Source organism: Rana temporaria, chromosome 2 (assembly GCF_905171775.1).
Source record: "Rana temporaria chromosome 2, aRanTem1.1, whole genome shotgun sequence".
Classification (NCBI taxonomy): Eukaryota; Metazoa; Chordata; class Amphibia; order Anura; family Ranidae; genus Rana; species Rana temporaria.
Genome location: NC_053490.1, coordinates 278,944,647 through 278,965,914, shown reverse-complemented (window position 1 = coordinate 278,965,914; position 21,268 = coordinate 278,944,647). Strand labels below are relative to the sequence as shown.

General features: G+C 44.3%; 1 protein-coding gene across 1 annotated transcript in view; it reads right to left on the bottom strand.

The window, feature by feature from the left end:
- Window positions 1-21,268, bottom strand: part of RIMS3 (regulating synaptic membrane exocytosis 3) — a 161,131-nt gene that overhangs the window by 31,141 nt on the left and 108,722 nt on the right. Inside the window, exons 3-4 of the mRNA XM_040337097.1 lie at window positions 14,059-14,200; window positions 9,948-10,060 (exon numbers count right to left, since the gene is read on the bottom strand). Coding sequence (XP_040193031.1) covers window positions 9,948-10,060; window positions 14,059-14,200 — 255 coding nt within the window. The remainder of the gene's footprint in view (window positions 1-9,947; window positions 10,061-14,058; window positions 14,201-21,268) is intronic.

The following is a 21,268-nucleotide window of genomic DNA, read 5'->3' as shown; positions in this document are numbered from 1 at the left end:
ACTTGGGGATTGATTCCCAGCGATAATATCCAACGAAATGTTTGATCGTGGAGAGACCACTCGTTGATGTCCACTTGAGTGCGTGACAGAAAATCCGCCTGGGAGTTCTGAATTCCCGGGATAAAGACAGCTGTCAGGTTGACCAGATTTTCCTGGGCCCACTTCATAATGGGTTCGACTTCCTGAAGAAGAGAAGAACTCCGTGTCCCCCCTTGTCTCTTGACATAGGCTACTGCCGTAGTGTTGTCCATCCTCAGGATTACCGATTTTCCCTTCAGGAGTTGGGAGAAGGACTGCAGGGCACACCAAGCCGCTCGAAGCTCCAGGATGTTCGAGCCTGGATTGTGGAGGCGAGCATCCCACCTGCCTTGCGCCAAGCTCGTGCCGCACAGGGCCCCCCAGCCGGAGCCACTGGCATCGGTTGTCACTGTGACCCAGGAGACTGGGGCGATAGAATGGCATTTCAGCAGATTTTTCGGTTGAAGCCACCAAAAGAGACTGCCCCTCATATTTGTTGATATGAGAATCCGTTGATTCTTGCTCCCTGACTTCCACTACCTGAGAAAGCCGGATTGGAAGGGACGTAGTCTCCATAATGCCCACTTTACCATTGGTGTTGTGGAGACCATTGTTCCAATGATCTTCAGACATTGGTACGCTTTTAGATGGCGAGTACCTAGGGCCCGAGATATCCTCTCCTGAATCACGGGGATCTTCTCCAATGGTAAAGAGATGGTGTTCTTCACCGTGTTGAATTGAGCCCCTAGATAGACCAGACACTGAGTTGGTTCCAGGTGGCTTTTGGCTAGGTTTAGGAGCCATCCGAACTCGGACAAGATCGAGATAACCTGATCTCTCTGTGTCAGAAGATGAGTTCTGTCCTGGGACAAGACAAGAAGGTCGTCCAGATAATGATAAAGGCGAATCTTCTTCAATCTGATGAGAGCTACTACCGCCAGAAGGGTTTTGGAGAAGACCCGTGGGGAAGTTGTTAGGCCGAAGGGCAGACAAACAAATTGAAGATGTTCTTGATTGATGTGAAATCTGAGATACTTGTGCAACTCTGCTGCTACCGGGACGTGGAAATAGGCATCTTTCAGGTCCACGGAAATCATCCAGTCGCCCGGCTGTATGGCTTGCTGGATTGTCGATAGAGTTTCCATTTTGAATTTTCTGCGTGTTATGAACTTGTTTAAGTATGTCAGATCTATGACTGGACGCCAGGCACCGCTTTTCTTCTGTACCAAGAAGAGAGGGGAGTATACCCCAAGAAACTGTTCGTCCTTTGGGACGTGTACTACTGCTCCTTGATTCTTCAGGAGGTCTATGTAGTCTAGAAGAATTTGTCTCTGTTCCGCTGACCCTGGAAGAAGGGTGGAAACGAACTTGGGAAGAGGAGGACTGGAGAAGGACCATGCATGTCCTGAGGTCACGGTCTTGATGACCCAAAAGTCCTTGATTGAGGCCGCCCAGACGTGCCGATAGAGGAGTAGACGAGCTCCCACACGATCCGCTTGGGCGGGCGTAATTTCAAAAAGACTTCCCCTGATCGCATCCACTTGACGCCTGGGTGGTTGGTATAGGTCTGCGAAAGGAACCTCTACCTCTGCTCCAGTTCCTTCTGAAGTTCCCGCCCGGTCTGTAAGCACGAGCTTCCCTAGCACGGTCCGGGCTGTGTCTCCGAAATTGAGGTTTCTTTTTCCCGGTTTGACGCCTGTCCTGGGGAAGAAAACCTGACTTGCCACCCGTAGCTTTTGAGATGGCATCGTCTAGCTTATTGCCGAACAGGGTTGATCCTTCGAAGGGGATTTTACACCAGTTCTGTTTGGACGAAGAATCGGCAACCCAGGGACGTAGCCAGAGGGCCCGTTTAGCCGTAACAGATGATAGCATAATCCTTGCTAATAGACGTATTAGGTCAACAGATGCCTCACCTAAAAAAGCAGCCGCCAGTTTCAGTTCTGCGGTTGCTGAGTTCTTAGCTAGTTCTTCGGACACTCCTTTGAGGAAGGAGTCTACATTTTCCGTCCAAGCTTCCATAGCCTTTGATAAAGCCGCCAGGGCAAGAGCCGGTTTACATGCTGTGCCTGCTAGGCCATAGATTCTTCTAAGGTCTTGATCCATTCTCCGATCAAGACCATCTTTGAAAGACACAGAGTCAGCAAGTGGAAGGGTGACATGCTTGGCCAGCCTGGTTACTGCAGCATCTACCAGAGGAACGTTCTCCAGATGCCTGACATCATCCGGCCTGAAGGGATATAGTCTAGACGCCTTGTTGGCCATGGATGACTTTTTGTCTACCTTGCTCCATTCCTCTTCAAAGATACCCTTTAGTTCTGTAAGGAACGGGAACGTAGGGCGTTCTTTCCCCAAGCGTTTGAAGTATTTTCTCTGCTTGGCCGGGGAAGTAGACTGTTCTTCCCATAAGAGAGCCTCTTTGACAGCTTTGATAAGTGGCGTCACTTGAGCGAAGTCGAACTCCAGGCCTTCTTCGTCACTTTCTAGGTCACCCTCTAAGAAGGCCGGGGAAGCGGCTCGAGGCTGGGAAGGACCTGGATCCTCATGGACCTCGATGGTCGGAGAAGCAGACCTGACAGTATTGGTCTGACTTTGTGTGTGGGACATATTCTCTCTTAGAGTCCGTTGAACCACATGTTCCACCAGAGACTCGATACGATGACCTTCAGTCTCTTTTTCCCCAACCGCCTGGGCGTAGCATCGGTCGCATAATGACTTGCCCTCCGGGACACGAGTGTCACATCCCCAGCAGGCTCTGCGATCAGAGCGGCTATCATGGCGGTGGGAGCGGTGTCGTGAGGAGGAATGTGAACTTCTCCTCCGGTGGGAAGATGTAGATGGAGATCTCCTTTTGGATTTTGATCTGGAAGAATGATGCGGTCTGGCAAGGTCATGGGACTGGATTGCGGAGATAGGATCTGGATCAGAAGGGCTTTAAGAGAGAGACACATAGGGAGGAAAATTGTCAGACAACACATATTGACTGTGACTTCCACCCCTAGCCCCGCCCTTATCCTGCACATACCTTGTGCGTGAGGGCTGGCCACCTGTAGACGGTGACTGGTCCATGACTTAGGACCTGCGTAAAACAGCGATACAGATCCGAAAAAGGAAGAAAACCTAAAGTGTCAGATAATGGAAAAAAATAAATGCATTGTCCCTTTAAGATTTATAAAAACCCTTGTTATTATTTTTTTTTTTTTTTTTTTTTTTTAAAACATAAATAAATAAATTATTAATAATTTAATAATAAATTAAATAAAAAATTAATTTGAATAATTAACATTTTAAAATGCATGAATCATTTGCACAGATGAGAAGCAACACTATATGCTAGTATAACATGAAAGGATAATACAGCAGGGGGAGATCCCTGCTCACTGACCTGGCAAAGAAGAGTATCGCTCTTTGCAGCTGCACGCCTGATCAGGGAACAACCCAATATGCATAGGCGAGCAGCCGCTTTTCAAATCACCCGCCGGTGACGTCACCTGTCGTCCGTGCGCCTGCGCGGTGCAATCGATGCGACGGCGCGTGCGCGGCCGCCGCAGATTCGACAGACTGCGCATGCGCGAAACCAGGCCTCGCTCTGAGAGTGGGCACAGCGCATGCGCGGGGTACTGGCGCTCGCGACCAGGAAGCAAAGTGCGAGCTGGAACGCAGAAGCGCTCCAGCCGCCATGGGGACAAAAACAGACACAGGCAGACAACAAATAATACAAATAGGCGACTGCCATGAGAGAATAGGACCTTGCCAGCCGTGATGAGACGTCTTCAGCACACACAGCAAACGCCCAAAGGGTTGCTGCAAAGCTCTCCACCCGCCCATGGCTGGGATCCGAGCTGCACCGCTCAGGTGTGCCATCCATTCCTGTCCTGAGAAGTTTCTGAATTCATGGAGGAGGAAAAAAAAGGAACACTGGTGCTACTGGTGAGTTAACTTTTATGGGTATGGGGTCCTATCACATTGGAGAGGAGGCGGGATTAACCCACACGTAGGCTGCCATGGAGTCAGTCAGGAAAAAGATTTTACAGTAAGTACAAAATCCCGTTTTCCATTTCAATCCATGAGAAATATTTGGGATGTCCAAAAGCAGTCCAACTGAGCAATAGGCACACACAGCAAACAAAATGCTAACATGCTAAACTATGAACAAACTAGGAGCTGCTTGCAGGTCAAACAGCTGTCTGAAGGAGCCTACACCCAAAGCTGGCCTAAATATCCACCTGATAAACCTTAGAGAATGGGGGTGATTCCCAGAGAGTTAGGCCGGCGTATCAGTAGATACGCCGACCTAACTCGGAATCTACGCCGATGCAAATTTAAGTGTATTCTGGAAACCAGATACGTTTAAATTAGGCTCAGATACGAGCGGCGTAAGTGTCATACAGCGTCGTATCTTAAAGTGTAATTTTTTAGGCTGACCGCTAGGTGGCGCTTCCATTGCGGTCGGCCTAGAATATGTAAATGAGTAGATACGCCGATTCACAAACGTACGCTTGCCCGACGTAGTAAAGATACGCCGTTTATGTAACGCACTTTCAGGCCTAAAGTTATTCCATCAAATAGCTGGAATAGTAATGTTAAGTATGGCCGTCGTTCCCGCGTCGAAATTTTTAAATTTTACGTCGTTTGCGTAAGTCGTCCATGAATAGGGATTTACGTCATTTACGCCCACGTCGAAAACAATAGGACCGTGCGGCGTACTTTGCCGCAATGCACACTGGGATATGTACACGGACGGCGCATGCGCCGTTCGTAAAATACGTCAATCACGTCCGGTCACCCTCCATTAACATAAAACACGCCCCCTCAGCCGAATTTGAATTAGGCACCCTTACGCCCGCCCGATTTACGCTACGCTGCCGTAACTTAGCAGGCAAGTACTTTGTGAATCATGTACTTGCCTCGCTAACTTACGGCGGTGTAAACACGATATACTACGCCGCCGCAAAGTTAAGGCGCTCTACTTGAATCTAGCTAAATGTGTGAACATATGACCAGATGGCAGACTTGCAAATCTGGGGAACAGTTGCCTGGGAAGCACTCACACATCTAGTAGACTGCGCCTTGACAACAAAGGGTGGAACCAGGGGCGGACTGACAACTCATGGGGCCCCCGGGCAATAGAAGATTATGGGGCCCCTGGGCTTACAGATGGCCACCACGCCAGGAGGCAGTGCAGAGGCGGGACAGCTAAAGTCTCAGGATTTTCACATCAAAAGCATGTCGGTTTCGGACATATCAGGGACCGATCTAAAAAAACACAGATTTTTCAATACTGTCCTTGGTTTTACTGAGCCTGGCAACCCTGATGGGGCCCCCTGGTGGCATGGGGCCCTCGGGCAGTGCCCGAGTGACTCAATGGTCAGTCCGTCCCTGGGTGGAACTCTGATTCTTAAGACCACATTCTCGAATGATGATTTGTCTGAGCCATTGAAAAAAAGTTTCAGCCAGTTCCCCTTTATTGGGACCCTCAAGAATGACAAAGACAAAACCAGTCTTTCTAATGAAAACGGTGGCTGCAAGGTTGACATGTACAGCTAGATAAATTAACACGCTTTGAAAATATATGTAAACATGACCCACACACTAAGTGACTTATTTCAACTCTTTACACTCATCTTATTACTAAACCCAACTTTGACCCACCATCATATGTGGCTAAGTGGGAGATGGATCCTGGGTTTTCGTTGGAAGCAGCCAATTGGGATAAGATTTGGATCACAACCCATTTATCCTCACAAAATATAGGTGCCTTAGGCCCCATACACACGGGAGGATTTATCCGCGGATACGGTCCAGCGGACCGTTTCCGCGGATAAATCCTCTCGAGGATTTCAGCAGATTTCTATGCGATGGCGTGTACACACCATCGCATTGAAATCCGCGCCGAAATCCTCTGGCGATGACGTGTCGCGCCGTCGCCGCGATTATGACGCGGCGACGTGCGCGACGCTGTCATATAAGGAATTCCACGCATGCGTCAATTCATTACGACGCATGCGGGGGATCCCTTCGGACGGATGGATTCGGTGAGTCTGTACAGACCAGCGGATCCATCCGTTGGGATGGATTCCAGCAGATGGATTTGTTGTGCATGTCAGCAAATATCCGATCTGCTGGAATCCATCCCAGGGGAGATTTATCCGCGGAAAAAGATCCGCTGGCGTGTACACTGAAACCCATTTGCTGGGATTTATCTGCGGATGGATTCTATGGTGTGTATGGGGCCTAAGAGACAAATTACAAAGTACTCACGCAGTGGTATTTGGTTTCTTTCAGAATTCACAGGGACCAAGAGGGAAAGAATATTCTCCATATTCTCCATCTTGTTTTCGTGGCTGTGGTGATCTAGGATCACATCTCCATACTTGGCCCAGTAACAAAAAAAAATCTGGAAAGATGTATTTCTTATGATTTCAACACTGTTTGAAATCCCTACCAATCCTGATACTACAATAGCACTTTTAAACTTAAAACAGGCCACTCTCTCCTACCACCAATTCAAACTCCTATTACAGATCACTACAGCCATAAACCAAACAATTGCCAAAGCTGGGAAATCCTCATCCTTAATAATTGCCAAAACTAAATATAGAATCGATCAAGAAATTATCCATGCCAGAACAGAGGCTATAACTCAAGATACAATATCCAACTTTGAGAATATATGGAATCCTTGGGTGACTCACTTTTTGCCTTCCAAATTTAATGCTTCCCTACTAAGACCTTGGTAATTTTGATTTATACTTCCATTCTCTGCATTCATGGTATGTGTTTATTACCATGTACTACCCCAGGGACCTCTACTACCTCTCATTTCTTTCTTCCCTATCTATTTTTTCTCCTACCTAAAATTACTCTTTCTCCTTATTCTCTCTCACTCCTATTTCAAATTAACTCTTTATATAGTTCTGGTAGCAGAACTTTTATTTCCTTGGTTATCATTATACCAATGGTACATAGTTCCAATATGTAGTATAAGATTTTAGATTCTATAATATGTTATTTTTATTAATAACATTTATTTAAAAGCTATACTCTTGATAATAATTAAGACCTTCTTTTTTTATCTGAGGTCATCTTATATTAACCTGGTCTAAGTTGGTTTTATCCTTTCTTAAACAATGTATGACGCAATCTTTTGAGTAGTTAGATCAATGCTAAAATTGTTTTAGTTAAACTAGTTTTAGGTTATGTTGGAACTACAACTCAATATTATTACCATATATGTGATCTTTTCTTTTGCTGCCACAATATGTACTTATGTGTGCTAATTGTTAAAATTCAATAAACAAATTTGACAAGGAACTTGAAGTATTGAGGACTCACAACAAAGCAAGTGTGTTGTGATGTGATGGAAAAATAAGCAAGCAAGTATGTGTCTTTGATGACTACAAAGGCCAGAAAGTTTTACTGATTAAAGAAGACTTTGACAGACCTGGTGGATGTAATGTAGAATTTCTGGGCCCAAATAAAGACATTTAGGGCCTTGAGATTAAAAATGGTACATATGTCCCCTTTTGGTTTTGGAACTGTGAAAAGTTTGGAATAAGATCCTTGAAACCTTTCTGAAACAAGAACTGGGGCAATAATCTTCTGTGCCAGAAGACCTGCAAGGGCTTCATGGGAGGGTCTACTAATTTGAGTGGTGTTTTGAAGACATGAAGGGAGCAGGGAGTTGAGAGCCTGTATCCCATTGAAACCACTTCTGCACCCAAACAGATGCTGTCTGCCCAATGTCTGCAAAGTTTAACAGATGCCTCTCCACTTTGGAAAGGAGGGGGGGTGCCCCCTGATGCAGAAGTGGACTTGTTGCCTTGTTTGGGGTATGTAGTGGCCCGGTTTGCACTGAAACTGGGCTCCTGGCTTAGGTTTTGCCTTATAGGCTAAAGCCTGGGACTAATAAAAGGAACTCTTCTATCCCAGGGGAGAAATGACTCTCCCCAATTTGAGACCCAGGCTTCTTTTGCTGGGGCAGATGAGTACTCTTACCCCGGTGACATCCTGGATGAGTATGTGGAGAGCAGCTCCAAAGAGACTTTTACCCTAGTAGAGCATTCACAACAAATTCATTTTAGAAGCCTGCTTAGCAGCTCAACATTGCCACCAAAGAGTGTTCGATATTTTCACTGAAAAAAAGATGCATATGGGAAATCAAACTGGAGATTTCCACTATTCCTACCTAGTAGTGGAGGATTATCAGTATGAACTCTAAATTCTTCACAAGTCAAGGATTAGTGTGGAGTAAAGCTGGATCTGCTGCAATGAATGTTGTATTTTCCCGTAATGTTTTACAGACTAACATTACAGCGGTGACAGGTTGCAAGGTAAGACCTGCCAGTGAAAAACAGGTTTTGGAAAGTGTTCTCAGCCATTTATTAATAGGATTCTTAAATACTGGTGCATCCTCTGTGAGGATCATCAGAGCTTTATTAAGATGGGGGTACAGCTGGATCCACCGCAAGAACACCTCACTCCTTAAATGAATATTGAACCCACTTGTTTAAGGGGTGTTAAAAGTTTAGCAGGAGTTTTCCAGGAAAGGTACAGAACTCATGAAAAAAAGCATGTGCGGGATGCAGAGGAGTGCTGCTCCCTGGATAAGCTCCATGACTCCCCCCAGTACACAGAATATCTATTATATGCAGTGTGATATGTATGTATGGAATTGTGTTACTGACTGTAATGTATCTCAGAGATGTCTCTGTATTCCCGCATGTTCTTCCTTCTTAAATAAAGAATTTATAAAAAAAAAAAGCATGTGCGTGTAAAAAGTGGAGTCTCAAGGACCCTAAACTAGTAGCAGCACTATTAGAAGCTACAGGCTACACCTCCATATTTAAGGTGACATGCACCATAAGAGCCAAATTATCTCACTAACCCTGGAAGTTCTGTTTGCTGCCCACAATTCCTTAGAGACAAATTTATCCTGCAAGGATTTTCGAGACTCATCAGATAGAGCCTCTGCAACTGAAGGTTCAGAGGACCCCAAGGCTGCAGGCAGTACAGATAATGATTCTGAAGGGAAAGGCACTGGAGTACACGTGTGTATTTTGTGCCCGCATGAGTGCCCCTATGGAAAGTGCTTCTCCGTCGGGGCACTAGAGAAGAGGAGGAGCCAGGATCCTCTTGCACAGAGGAGGTAAGTATGACATGTTATTTAAAAAAACAAAACAAAGAAAACGAGACCTTGCACAGAGGAGGTAAGTATGATGTGTTATAAAAAAACTAGACTTTACAACCCCTTTAAGCAGAGTAAACAACTTTCCTGAACTTTTGGCAGAATATGTACAACAAAGTCCTTTCCCAAACTAAGCCTAACTGTGGTTGCCCCAGGTTACCTGTAAAGATGTAGCGTCTTTAGGGTGGGAGGGTCCAAACTGGAGATAGCTTGAGCAAAGGTGTTCATGTCCTTGGAAGTATTCCGGATCGGCATTCCAACAAGCTTCTTAAGACATAGTTCTGAGTCTCTGTGTGTGTATCCCAAGCTTGTTCTAGGTTTACATGGTTGTTCTATGTTCCTGTTGTTCTTGGTTAACCCTGTTCTAGGTCCCCCCTAAGATCCGGACCTCTTTCCTTTATATCAAACTGGAGGGAGGCTGGACCCCTGAGGTAAACCCACGAACACACAAGAAAAGGAAGCACAAGCATTAACCCCTTCCCTCCCAACCTGGGCAGCTGGGTAGACTGACTAACCAAGAGTAGGAAACCTGCCTACAAATGTTTTAGGTCTTGCTGTGCACCCCTCCTCCTCTAAACACTTACATCACCCTTGGATTGATCCAGGGCTGTGCCTGACTGCAGTCTTCTCTTCTCTCTCTCTCTTCACACAGTGACGGACAGGTAGAAGCGGGAGTCATATTTTTTTCACATGAAACATATAACATAAACACATTCAGCATGTCATTTGCATTTCAACTCACCCATGGGTGGAGTAGCGAGGGTTTGTCTCCCTACAATCTGTGCAGGTCCAAGTCCATCCAAAAAATGACTAAAGTGGCTCTCTGCTCCTAATCGGGTTGTAGGAAATATAAATCTGTAATGGGTAACAGTACAAAGTATGAGGTGTATAGGAGAGGAAACTAAATTTGCGCTGCTGTAAATATATTGTGGCTCATTTCTGAAAATGTCAGTAATACGGTCAATTTCTAACTTTTTGTATTTTGTCTTTCCTTTACCTATACTGTTTATATTAACTGTTATTTTCACTTTTAGCTTCATTACCTAGTGAGTTCCTGTTCTGAAACAAATATGCAATAGACCTTTACCGTTAATCCCATAGCCAGGTAACAAAAGCATACAGTATGTTTGAAAGCACACCTTTCAGGAAAGAAGTTTTAGGGGCTGCCATTCCAGGCATTCCTAAAATGATAGATATCTGACTCTATCTAGCTTTAAAACTTTTGAAACATAGACTTAGAACAATACTGTAAATGCATGTAAAAATTGTTTATTTATTTCTATATCTTATGTCAGTGAGACTGGGTCCACACCTATGCGAATTGGATGCCGAACTCAGGCAAAGATTCTGCCCTGATTCCTCCCTGAAATGGAGAACAGGGACGCACAGCATTGCTGTGTGAACCGAGGCTGGTTTAGGAGTGAACCGAGCCAGACTCATAAAGTGTTGAAGCCAAAACATAAGAAAAATGGACAGGCATCCTCAGTGGTAGCCTACATATTCTTTGACGACAGCTATACTTTAATGTATACAGTATGTCCTGACAATACTTTTTTTTCTTAGTTTAGGATAGAGTGGAGAAGGGTCATTCTGTTGAGTTCTTACTGCTATTCAAGGCTTTGTTATAGATATTTACCTTCACTTCCTGCCCCACTAACAACATTTTACCAGTCAGGAAGTGAAGACAACTTTCCAATTGCAACACAGATGCAAATCAAAATATTTTTCTGTAGCAGAGTAAGGCTATAATCCCTGTCAACATTTTTTTAAGCAGCCTTTAGACTATCACCTCTACGGTTTTTATTTTTTGCGCTATAAACAAAAATAGAGCGACAATTTTGAAAAAAATTCAATATTTTTTACTTTTTGCTATAATAAATATCCCCCAAAAATATATAAAAAAAAAAATTTTCCCTCAGTTTAGGCCGATATGTATTCTTCTACTTATTTTTGGTAAAAAAAATTGCAATAAGCGTTTATCGTTTGGTTTGCGCAAAATTTATAGCGTTTACAAAATAGGGGATAGTTTTATTGAATTTTTATTAATAATTTTTTTTTACTACTAATGGCGGTGATCAGCGATTTTTTTCGTGACTGCGACATTATGGCGGACACATCGGCCAATTTTGACACATTTTTGGGACCATTGTCATTTTCACAGCAAAAAGTGCTATAAAAATGCACTGTTTACTGTGAAAATGACAATTGCAGTTTAGGAGTTAACCACTAGGGTGCACTGTAGGGGTTAAGTGTGACCTCATATGTGTTTCTAACTGTAGGGGGCGGGGCTGGACGTGTGACGTCAGTGATCGTCTTTCCCTATATCAGGGAACAGACGATCACTGACACTGCCACAATGAAGAACGGGGAAGGTGTGCTTACACACACCTTTCTCCGTTCTTCAGCTCCGGTGACCGATCACGGGCGCGGTCACGGCTGGGCATTAAAGAGACACGTACAGGTATGTGATTGTGCCCAGCCGTGCGATTCTGCCGATGTATATCGTCGGTAGGGGGTCCTTAAGTGGTTAAGATGTTCTTCTGCCGCTTATCATTAGGGCCCTTTAAGAGCATATTTGCACTTAATGGCAATACCAGTTAACCTGCATGTAGTATAGGTACGATATAGTCTTGGCACCACTGCTAGGTAGATGTGGTTTGGATGCAGTAATGGTTCTGTATAATGTGGTAAAGGGTTGAGATAGGTGCAGTCTAGGTTTGGAATGAGTGCAGTATATACAGTGCAGTACGGTAAAAATTGTGTAAACTTGGTGTCCTGCTCTGAGTGGCTCAGTCCCTCCTAGCAGTATCAACAATGGGCAAATGGCCCTTTCACTAGTCCCTGGAATGCTGCAGTGAGCTTGTCAGGATGCACATGCCAGCAAATGGTATAATGCCAATGAAAGAACTCCGGGGCACAAGCTAAAACAGATTCATTTTCATACTCGTAAGAATTGGGCACTGGCTAAAAAAGTATGCGCCTGTGTGAACTCGCGCACACATACGAGCCGCCGCTCATCCCCGTATGCACCGCGCTTGTGTGCACCTGTGACAGATGCTGGCGCCAGTCTATTTAAACCCAGCCAGTGCTCAGAATCAATGCTGCTTTGTCTTTAGCTTTCTGTGTATCTGTTATCCTGTCAACCTTGTCTTGACCATTCTCTGAACTCCAACTGCATCGACCTTGGCTAGTCCACTGACCACTCTTCTGTCTGCTCATTTGGCTCCAGTTCCACTGATCGATTCCAGACCTGGCTCACCTTCAAGCTACGTTTCTGCCTGTGACCTGTACCCGATTCTTCCCATCTGTGTATGACCCAGCCTGCCTGCTTTCACCAGCACCAGCTGCCTGCCTGCTTGCCTACTTGCTGAAGCCATCTGATGACTTCTCATGCCCAGTAAGGACACCCGCCCTGCTGCTAGCAAGACTTTCAGGCACTCGTGTGACCCTGCACTCCTGCGCCTCCTGTCTACAGTATCAGGGGCCCCAAGTCAAAGGTATAAGAGAGGCCTTCCTCATCCTATCAGGCTCTGCTACCAGGTACATGATAGACCTCCTTCTATAAGCCTCTGGTGATCAGCGGTGGGAAGAAGAGTGTCAGTTGAACAGTTTCCTTGCTGCAGTGGTACGGGTGCTGAGATGTGGGTGGTGCTACACTGCCCCAGGTGTCCTAACCTCCAGTCTCAGAATCTGAACTCTGCTAGTATGGTCTCCCACTGGCAGGTGAATATTCAGACGGAAGTGCTCTCTCTCTAACTCTCTGTGCCAATAGAAAAAGCTTTCCTGGGGAGTTTCATAAACAATCATATCTGCTGGCTGCTAAGGAGGATGATGCACCATAACATCAGTATCTCTGTAAAGAGAGAGAAGCATAAAGGGAATTGTCTCATTCTCCATATTGCTGTAGCCTAGCAAGGAGAATAGCAAATTGGTCAAAACTGTACTTATAGGGAGTTTGTCTGATGGGGAAGGGACATGCAAGTACAGATAATGCTGTGTCCATTGCAATTCTTATCATAAATAGATATAGCACCCTGGTGTTTAGGCAGGGTTGCTCCTAAATGTACCTGCCAGGTATAGCTACCTTAGCTAATTGTTGAGGATCAATTAATTTCAGTCTGTAATTGCTGCACTTCTCTCTTTTGCCACTAGGTGACCGGGCACTTGGTGGCATTAGATAAGACAAGGGCACTGCAAGATAAGATTACGTGTATATGGCATGTCTCAACCAATGGACGGGTTTTCGTAAACCCCTTGGGAGAACCTATAAATTTGGGTAGAGTTAGGTGATCAGTGTTCTGTGCCTGAAGTGACGGTTCTGCCGGCCGGAGAACCTGTTGTGGTCAGACCAAACACCTTATTACCAGGGACCACAGTGATTGATTGAAGCAAGTATCGGAATAGAATTCTCACCAACCGAGGACAGTAAAGAAACTTCACAGGTGATGCTTGCAGAGCCAGTGAGATGAAGCTTGAGAAGTATCTGGAGTGCTAAGCTAGGGACCCAGCAGAGAAGCAGGGGTGATGCTTGTGGTGGATACTACAGTGTAGATTGGAGGAACTCAAGGGATTCAGTGGCAGTAAATCATCTAGTCTAGTGATAGAGAGACTGGGAGCTCAGTGGGCTGAAGAACTACAAGAAGAAGTAATTGTAGTGGAAATGAAGGACCATATACAGAAGGATGTCAGGGATCTCTGGCCCTGGAGGTTCTCATTAGACTGAAGGAGGCCTGGGACCTTGCTACATATAAATCAACGTAATAAGGGTTCAAAGCTGCAAGCTTGTCTCGGACCCCATTCTGCTTTAATCTGCTTTAGTGGTGAGGAAGTAAAGAAAGAAAAATGCCACTTACGTGCCATCAGAACTGTTGCTGTTAGTGCTGCCATCTGTAGATTCCCGACTCCCTTGTCTTGTCACCCGGTTTCTCATTTCCACAGCAATACCTGTCTCTGTGCTGCGTCGAATATTACTGCGCAGTTTCTTTGTTGTACCATCTGTGAATAGAAAGAAAAATTAAGGTAGTAATAGCCTTTATCCTACAAAGCATATAGAGGAGAATATAGCATCATATAGATTTTGGAGAAGCCAATGCCTATTCTAGGCGCTGAATTCATATGAGATTTGGAAGACCATTTTGGCACAGACATAATATATATAAATATCACATACTGTATTTCAGGGAGCCTTGCTTCGGAAGAGAGAGAAAAGGCAGCAGCTGACGTGTAAGTTAGAAAGAAACACATGAACACCTCTTCTGGGAAGTGGGGCTGTCCCTTGATTAAGTGGGATTAGATATCCTCATATATTTGGGACTATACCAGTCTGTGATTACCCATGCTGGCAGGGACTTTATCTCTAATGCTAGAAAGCTTTTTGGGGACAGACAGAATAGAAATGTCACTCTTCGAGAGACCTAATGAGCACCTATGTCATGGTGAGCACCGGAGCCCTAGAAGTGATAAAAGACATTTATTCTATTAAGACTTGCCCTTATCATCCATTATGGAAATATTTTCTTAATAAAGCAAGATTGCTGGTTAACAAGATAAAGTGGCTGTAAAGGTTCAAGATTTCTTACCTTTGTGCATTCTATGCATGAAGGTGAAACCCCCCCTCCCCCATTTTGATTCAACGATGTGCATGAAAGCCTTTGGATCTTCCAGGTCTCTCCCCCCTCGTTAGCTAAGACAGCCAGTGAGCCAATGAGGAGAGAGCAGGGGTGGAGCCAAGAAGCACACCGTGTGTGAATGGACACACAGCGCAGAAGCTCGGGAGCAAGCTCAGGTGCCCACATAGCATGCTGCTTGTTGGGGGGCACTAGGGAAGGTCCTGGAATGCCAGTGGAGAACCCGAGAAGAGGAGGATCCATGTAAAACCATAGCACAGAGCAGGGAAGTATAACATGTTTTGTAATTTACCTGCTATAAGGGGCAGTTATATGTAAGTAATTTACTAAAATACGAACATCTTTGTTGTTCTTGCACATGCATACGTTTCTTTTTCTCTACACTTTTGACTCTTATTTATAGTTATTGCTATGATTGCTTCCAAAGCTTACATGAAATGTAAGTTTATGCTTGTACTCTACTTTCATGACAGTTCTATAATATACAGCGTTGTAAAGCTCAACTGTAATTTTAGTTTAAATCATCTAAATACATTCTAGCTGTATCAAAACAAAAGGTGTGCATAGTCCTAAAATTCACTTAAAGCTGAACTCCAGTGTTCTTCAAAAACAGTTTTTCAAGATTCTGTTCTCTGTCTCAATTAAACTGTAACAGAAAATTACTTGGTTTTTGAGATATCCCTGAATTTATAGTACTGTAATATAATAGTAGTCCACTGAAAATTTCTTTGCTTCCGGGGGGCCAGGAGGAGGACTTTAGGTCCAGCCACACCTCACCTCCACATGGAAAAAGATGCTAAAGGAAATGTTGGACATGTTGAGTGCAGATGGCAGTGAGGACAGAATTGATGGCTTTTGGGTGTGTATTTGAGCAGAGGTAAGGGTGGATGCTGGTACAGTGAGTGAATCAGACAAGGAGTTTAGACTCCTGGGTCCACCCACTACAGTGAGTTGGGTGTAATTATGGTAGTGTTCACTGTCTAAACTACAGCAGGAAAGTTACAAGACCAGCGCCCGGGGGAGTGTAACAGCCACCAGTCAGAGCCCTTTACACTACAGCACTAAAGTCACATTGGTTTTATCACCACCTAGATACAGTATCTCACAAAAGTGAGTACACCCCTCAAATTTTTGTAAATATTTTATTATATCTTTTCATGTGACAACACTGAAGAAATTACACTTTGCTACAATGTAAAGTGAGTGTACAGCTTGTATAACAGTGTAAATTTGTTGTCCCCTCAAAATAACTCGACACACAGCAATTACTGTCTAAACCGCTCACAACAAAGGTGAGTACACCCCTAAGTGAAAATGTCAAAATTAAGCCCAAAAGTGTCAATCTTTCTTGTGCATCATCTTTACAAGAGGCTTCCTTCTGGGATAACAGCCATGCAGACCAATTTGATGCAGTGTGCGGCATATGGTCTGAACACTGACAGGCTGACCCCCCCCCCACCCCTTCAACCTCTGTAAGAATGCTGGCAGGACTCATACATCTATTTCTCAAAGACAACCTCTGGATATGATGCTGAGCATGTGCACGCAACTTCTTTGGTCGACTATGGAGAGGCCTGTTCTGAGTGGAGCCTTTCCTGTTAAACCGCTGTATAGTCTTGGCCATTGTGCTGCAGCTCAGTTTCAGGGTCTTCTTATAGCCTTGGCCATCCTTATGTAGAGCAACAATTATTTTTTACTGATCCTGAGAGAGTTCTTTGCCATGATGTGCCTTGCTGAACTTCCAATGACCAGTATGAGAGAGTGAGAGCGATAACACCAAATTTAACACACCTGCTCCCCAGTCACACCTGAGACCTTGTAATACTAATGAGTCAGATGACACTAGGAATGGAAAATGGCTAATTGGGGGGACGGACTGTTGCTTCTGTGTGGTGAGGCAGAGATCTCTCATTGTGGCAGGGGACAGAAATTTCTACTCCAGCTTTGGTTGATTTTAATATTTTTTTTTTTTTTTAATTATTGAAAATAAAGCCAAGAACATGTGACAGCATGAATCCAAATACAATTATGGATGTATTTCTACAACGTACTTCAACAGAGTTATCTAGCTCTTGTTACTATATATTATAGTTTCATAATATGAACACGAGTCAGAAGATGTATCACAAAACAGAATATTGTTTGTGTTGTTGTGTACAACAATAACATATAAAGGTAAATGGCTTCTGAATCACTAAGTGATTACCCATGAATACATAAACAGTTTGCACATTCTCATCATTTAGCATTACTTAAGATGTTTGTGAAGCATCGGGAAGGGGAGGGTGGTACTTCCACCCTCTGAGGTCTGCCAGAGAGTAGCCAGCTGTCTCGCTGGATAGTTATCTTATTTCATAAACTGGGAAGATATTAGTGTAACTGGAATCCATTAGTGTTTAAGTGCTTATTTGAGACAAATCCGTGTTAGTTTTTTTCAGGGCACAGACTGGGGAATTATCCTTGCAGGGGTTCATGCTAATATGTAGTAGCATTTTAGCAGCAAATGTGAAGAGTGGTGCTAGGCGAATTGAAGGATAAGGGTTGTACATTAATATTATAATGTATTAAGAAACTATACAGAACAAATTCAGTTGCATGTGGGTCAGCTACCACTAGCCATATCAGCAGTATAATCCCTAAGCACAAGTATGCCCTTGCTCTAAATATCCTTCAGTAAGTCACGCATATTCTCATTGCAAGATTAGCAAGCAAACATGTCATTGTTAAAAGAAATATAGCTTAGAAACTAAGCTGCACAGAAATGTGGCCCAACCAACAGGGCTGAATTAACTATTATATATTAACTATTTAATATTAACTATTATACAAAGAGATATGTTTTCATTGTACTGTTATCAACCATTCTTTTCAGTAGACATACAATATTCAAAGCCAAGTACAACTCAGTAAAACAATAACCTAGTTTGTACTAAGTAGGTAATGCTAGAAGGCCGTGTATTTTAGTGCCAAAGATTGTGTACCCCAGTGTTTAAATTGAATCTCTTCCAATAAAACAGTGTTATAAGGTTGTAGAAAAGCACACTGAAATGCCACCACTAAGGAGCATTGCTAAAAACCTGTGTAGTAATCTTACCCTATGCAGTAGCATCATTATCCAAAATGTGGTGCTGTTGGGCTGTAGTCAACCTGAGCTCTAACTGTAATAATTCTGTTTCCATTGTGTTTTGCCTATGTTGAAATTATTGTTTGTTTCTGCCTGCTGTTAGGGAGTGTTCCTAGAGATTATGGGAGAAGATACAATAATGCTCAGTTATGATTAGTTATGTCTCCCTGGCCAACTAGTAGGAGATTTATTGTCAGTGGTGAGTGCTGGGTAAGGACATAAATTCATGGAGTGACCTTCTGGAAGCTCTCTTGCTTCCTGGGCTGCTGTCACGAGAGGAGGCTGTGTATTTGAGGTCAATGCTTTGGGGCCTGCTGCATGGGGAGGGCCTTTGCCAAAAGAGAGGTCTGGGTGTGAGTACTTAGGAAGTCTGGACTACTTGGAGTGGAGCACCAGGGAGAAACTTCACTGCTGAAGAGTGTCCTTGAGTAGAACCTACTGCCAGTGGATACTGCAGAGTCTTAGGCCCCGTACACACGGTCGGCTGAACCGATGAGAATGAACCGAAGTTCAGTTTCATCGGACCAAACCGACCGTGTGTATAGGCCATCGGTCTGTTTTCCTTCGGTCCAAAATTTTAAAACATGCTTCAAAACCGAACCGATGGACCGCTGCCCGATCGGACCAAACCGATGGTTAGTACAGAAAAGCATCGGTTCAAAACCCGCGCATTCTCAGAATCAAGTCGACGCATGCTTGGAAGCATTGAACTTCGTTTTATTCAGCACGTCGTGTGTTTGACGTCACCACATTCTGACCCGATCGGATTTTGGACTGACGGTGTGTACGCATATCAGGCCGTACGGCCACTTCAGAGGTGAACCGATGAAAACGGTCCGACGGACCAGTCACATCGGTTTGGTCCGACCGTGTGTACAAGGCCTTAGAGGTTCATCCAAGGGATACGTTTGCTGCTCTAATGCTGACAGAAAGTTTTATGAGAGCAGAGTGCCTATTCCAGATTAAAGGCCCACCTTCTGTATTGATTGTATATATACAGACAGAAGTCTGCATTTCTTGTCGCTTTAGGATATCCTGTGCCCTAGCCCCTCTCTCCTTGGGCTTATTTATATCCACTTCCACTCCCATCATCAGTTCATCCCTCACAGTCCCTACCTTTTGTTTCTCCAGCCCCTCCCTCTTAGATTGTAAACTGGCAGGAGCAGGGATGCTCTAATGCCGCGTACACAGGATCAGAATTTCCGATGGAAATCTGATTTTTTCCATCGGAAATTCAGACAAATTCCATCAGAGTTTATATATAGAACATGTTCTATTTTTCTCCGATGAAATTCCGTCGGAATTCCGATGAGATTTGGCCGAGCAAAAGCCCAATCATGTGTACGCGGCATAACCCTCTTGTTTTGAATTGTACTGTGGGTGTATTGTCTCCTTTTACATTGTACAGCGCTGTAAACAGAATTCCTCCCTTAGGCGAAATGCTAGCCCCCTATACCAATGCCTAGCGATAAGTGGGTGTTAAACCTATGCTATACCTGGCTTGAATACTGTAATAACATATTGTCCTTGTATAAGTGGATAACTATACATGAATAATCATTTTGGGACAGTGCTGCAGATAGTAAGGATGGACTGCCAAACTGTTAGACAACATTGAGCATATTGAGTGTGAATTCAGTCAGGAGTTAATAAATACACAATCTGTACATACAAAATATCTCAGAAATAGCCCACTTTTGTGGAACTGTCCCAATTTATACATATAGGGCCAGATTCAGATAGCAGTTACAATGGCGTATCTCCGGATACGCCGTCGTAACTCTGAGTTGCGGGGTCGTATCTATGCGACTGATTCATAGAATCAGTTACGCATAGATTTCCCTAAGATCCGACCGGCGTAAGTCTCTTACACCGTCGTATCTTAGGCTGCATATTTATGCTGGCCGCTAGGTGTCGCTTCCGTAGATTTACGCGAGGAATATGCAAATTAGGTAGAAACGTACGTCCGCCCGGCGCATTTTTTTACGTCGTTTACGTTAGGCTTTTTCCGGTGTAAAGTTACCCCTGCTATATGAGGGGTATCCTATGTTAAGTATGGACGTCAGGCCAGCGTCAAATTTTCCGTCGATTACGTTGTTTGCGTAAGTCGTTCGCGAATAGGGCTGTACGTAAGTTACGTTCACGTCTAAAGCATTGACGATTTGCGGCGTAATTTCGAGCATGCCGTTCGTAAAAAAACGTCAAATACGTGGGGTCACAATTAATTTAAATAAAACACGCCCACATCATCCACATTTGAATTAGTCAGGCTTACGCCAGACTACATGCGTTACGCCGCCGTAACTTAGGGCGCAAGTTCTTTCTAAATAAGGAACTTGCGCCCTAATTTACGGCGGCGTAACGTATCTGAGATACGTTACGCCCGCCGATAGATACACTATTGTATCTGAATCCGGGCCATAATTAGGACCGGCCATAACAAACTAAGCCTGTTTGCTTTGTAATACGTTAAAGATTTGTATTTCTCAAAACACTGATATGCAAGTGAATTAAAATACAATCCCTGGCAAAAAGTATGGAATCGCCACTCTTGGAAAATGTTTATCTAATTGTGTAGAAAAAAAAACTAATCACAGACATGCCTCAAAACTATTTTCATTTACCATTCCAACTTTCTGGCTTTAAGAAACAGTTGAAAAAAAGGAAGAAAACTGTAGTCAGTTGTAACTGTTTTTGCAGATCAAGCAGAGGAAATAAAATATAAAATCACTAAGGCTCCATTCACATCTAGGCGGACGAAATCGCGGCGTTTTGTCGCCGCAAATCGCGGTAAAAATAGCGGCGTTTTGTACCACGATTTGCGGCGACAAAACGCCGGTATTGTCCGCCTAGATTCTGAGGAAAATATTATGGAATCACCATGTACTTTGCTGTTCTAAAACAAACACCATATGCATCAAATTACATCCTGAAAAATGATATCATCACCAAACATCCTTTCAAATGATGTACCATATTTATCGGCATATACCGCGCACTTTTTTGCCCTGAAAATCAGGGCAAAATCGTGGGTGCGCGATATACGCCGATACCCGCTTTCCCGCGCCGAGTTTGAATACTGCGACGGCATATACCAAGCGCAGTACACTCGTGTATAGTCGGGCAGGCTCGGCTCCTCTCGTGCTCACGTCCTGTACGTCCAGGACGTGAGCGCGAGAGGAGCCGAGCCTGCCCGACTATACACGAGTGTACTGCGCTCGGTATATGCCGGCGCAGTATTCAAACTCGGCGCGGGGATCGAGCAAGGAGGACGCCACAGAAGGACGCCGGACCCGACGAAGAGGACACCTG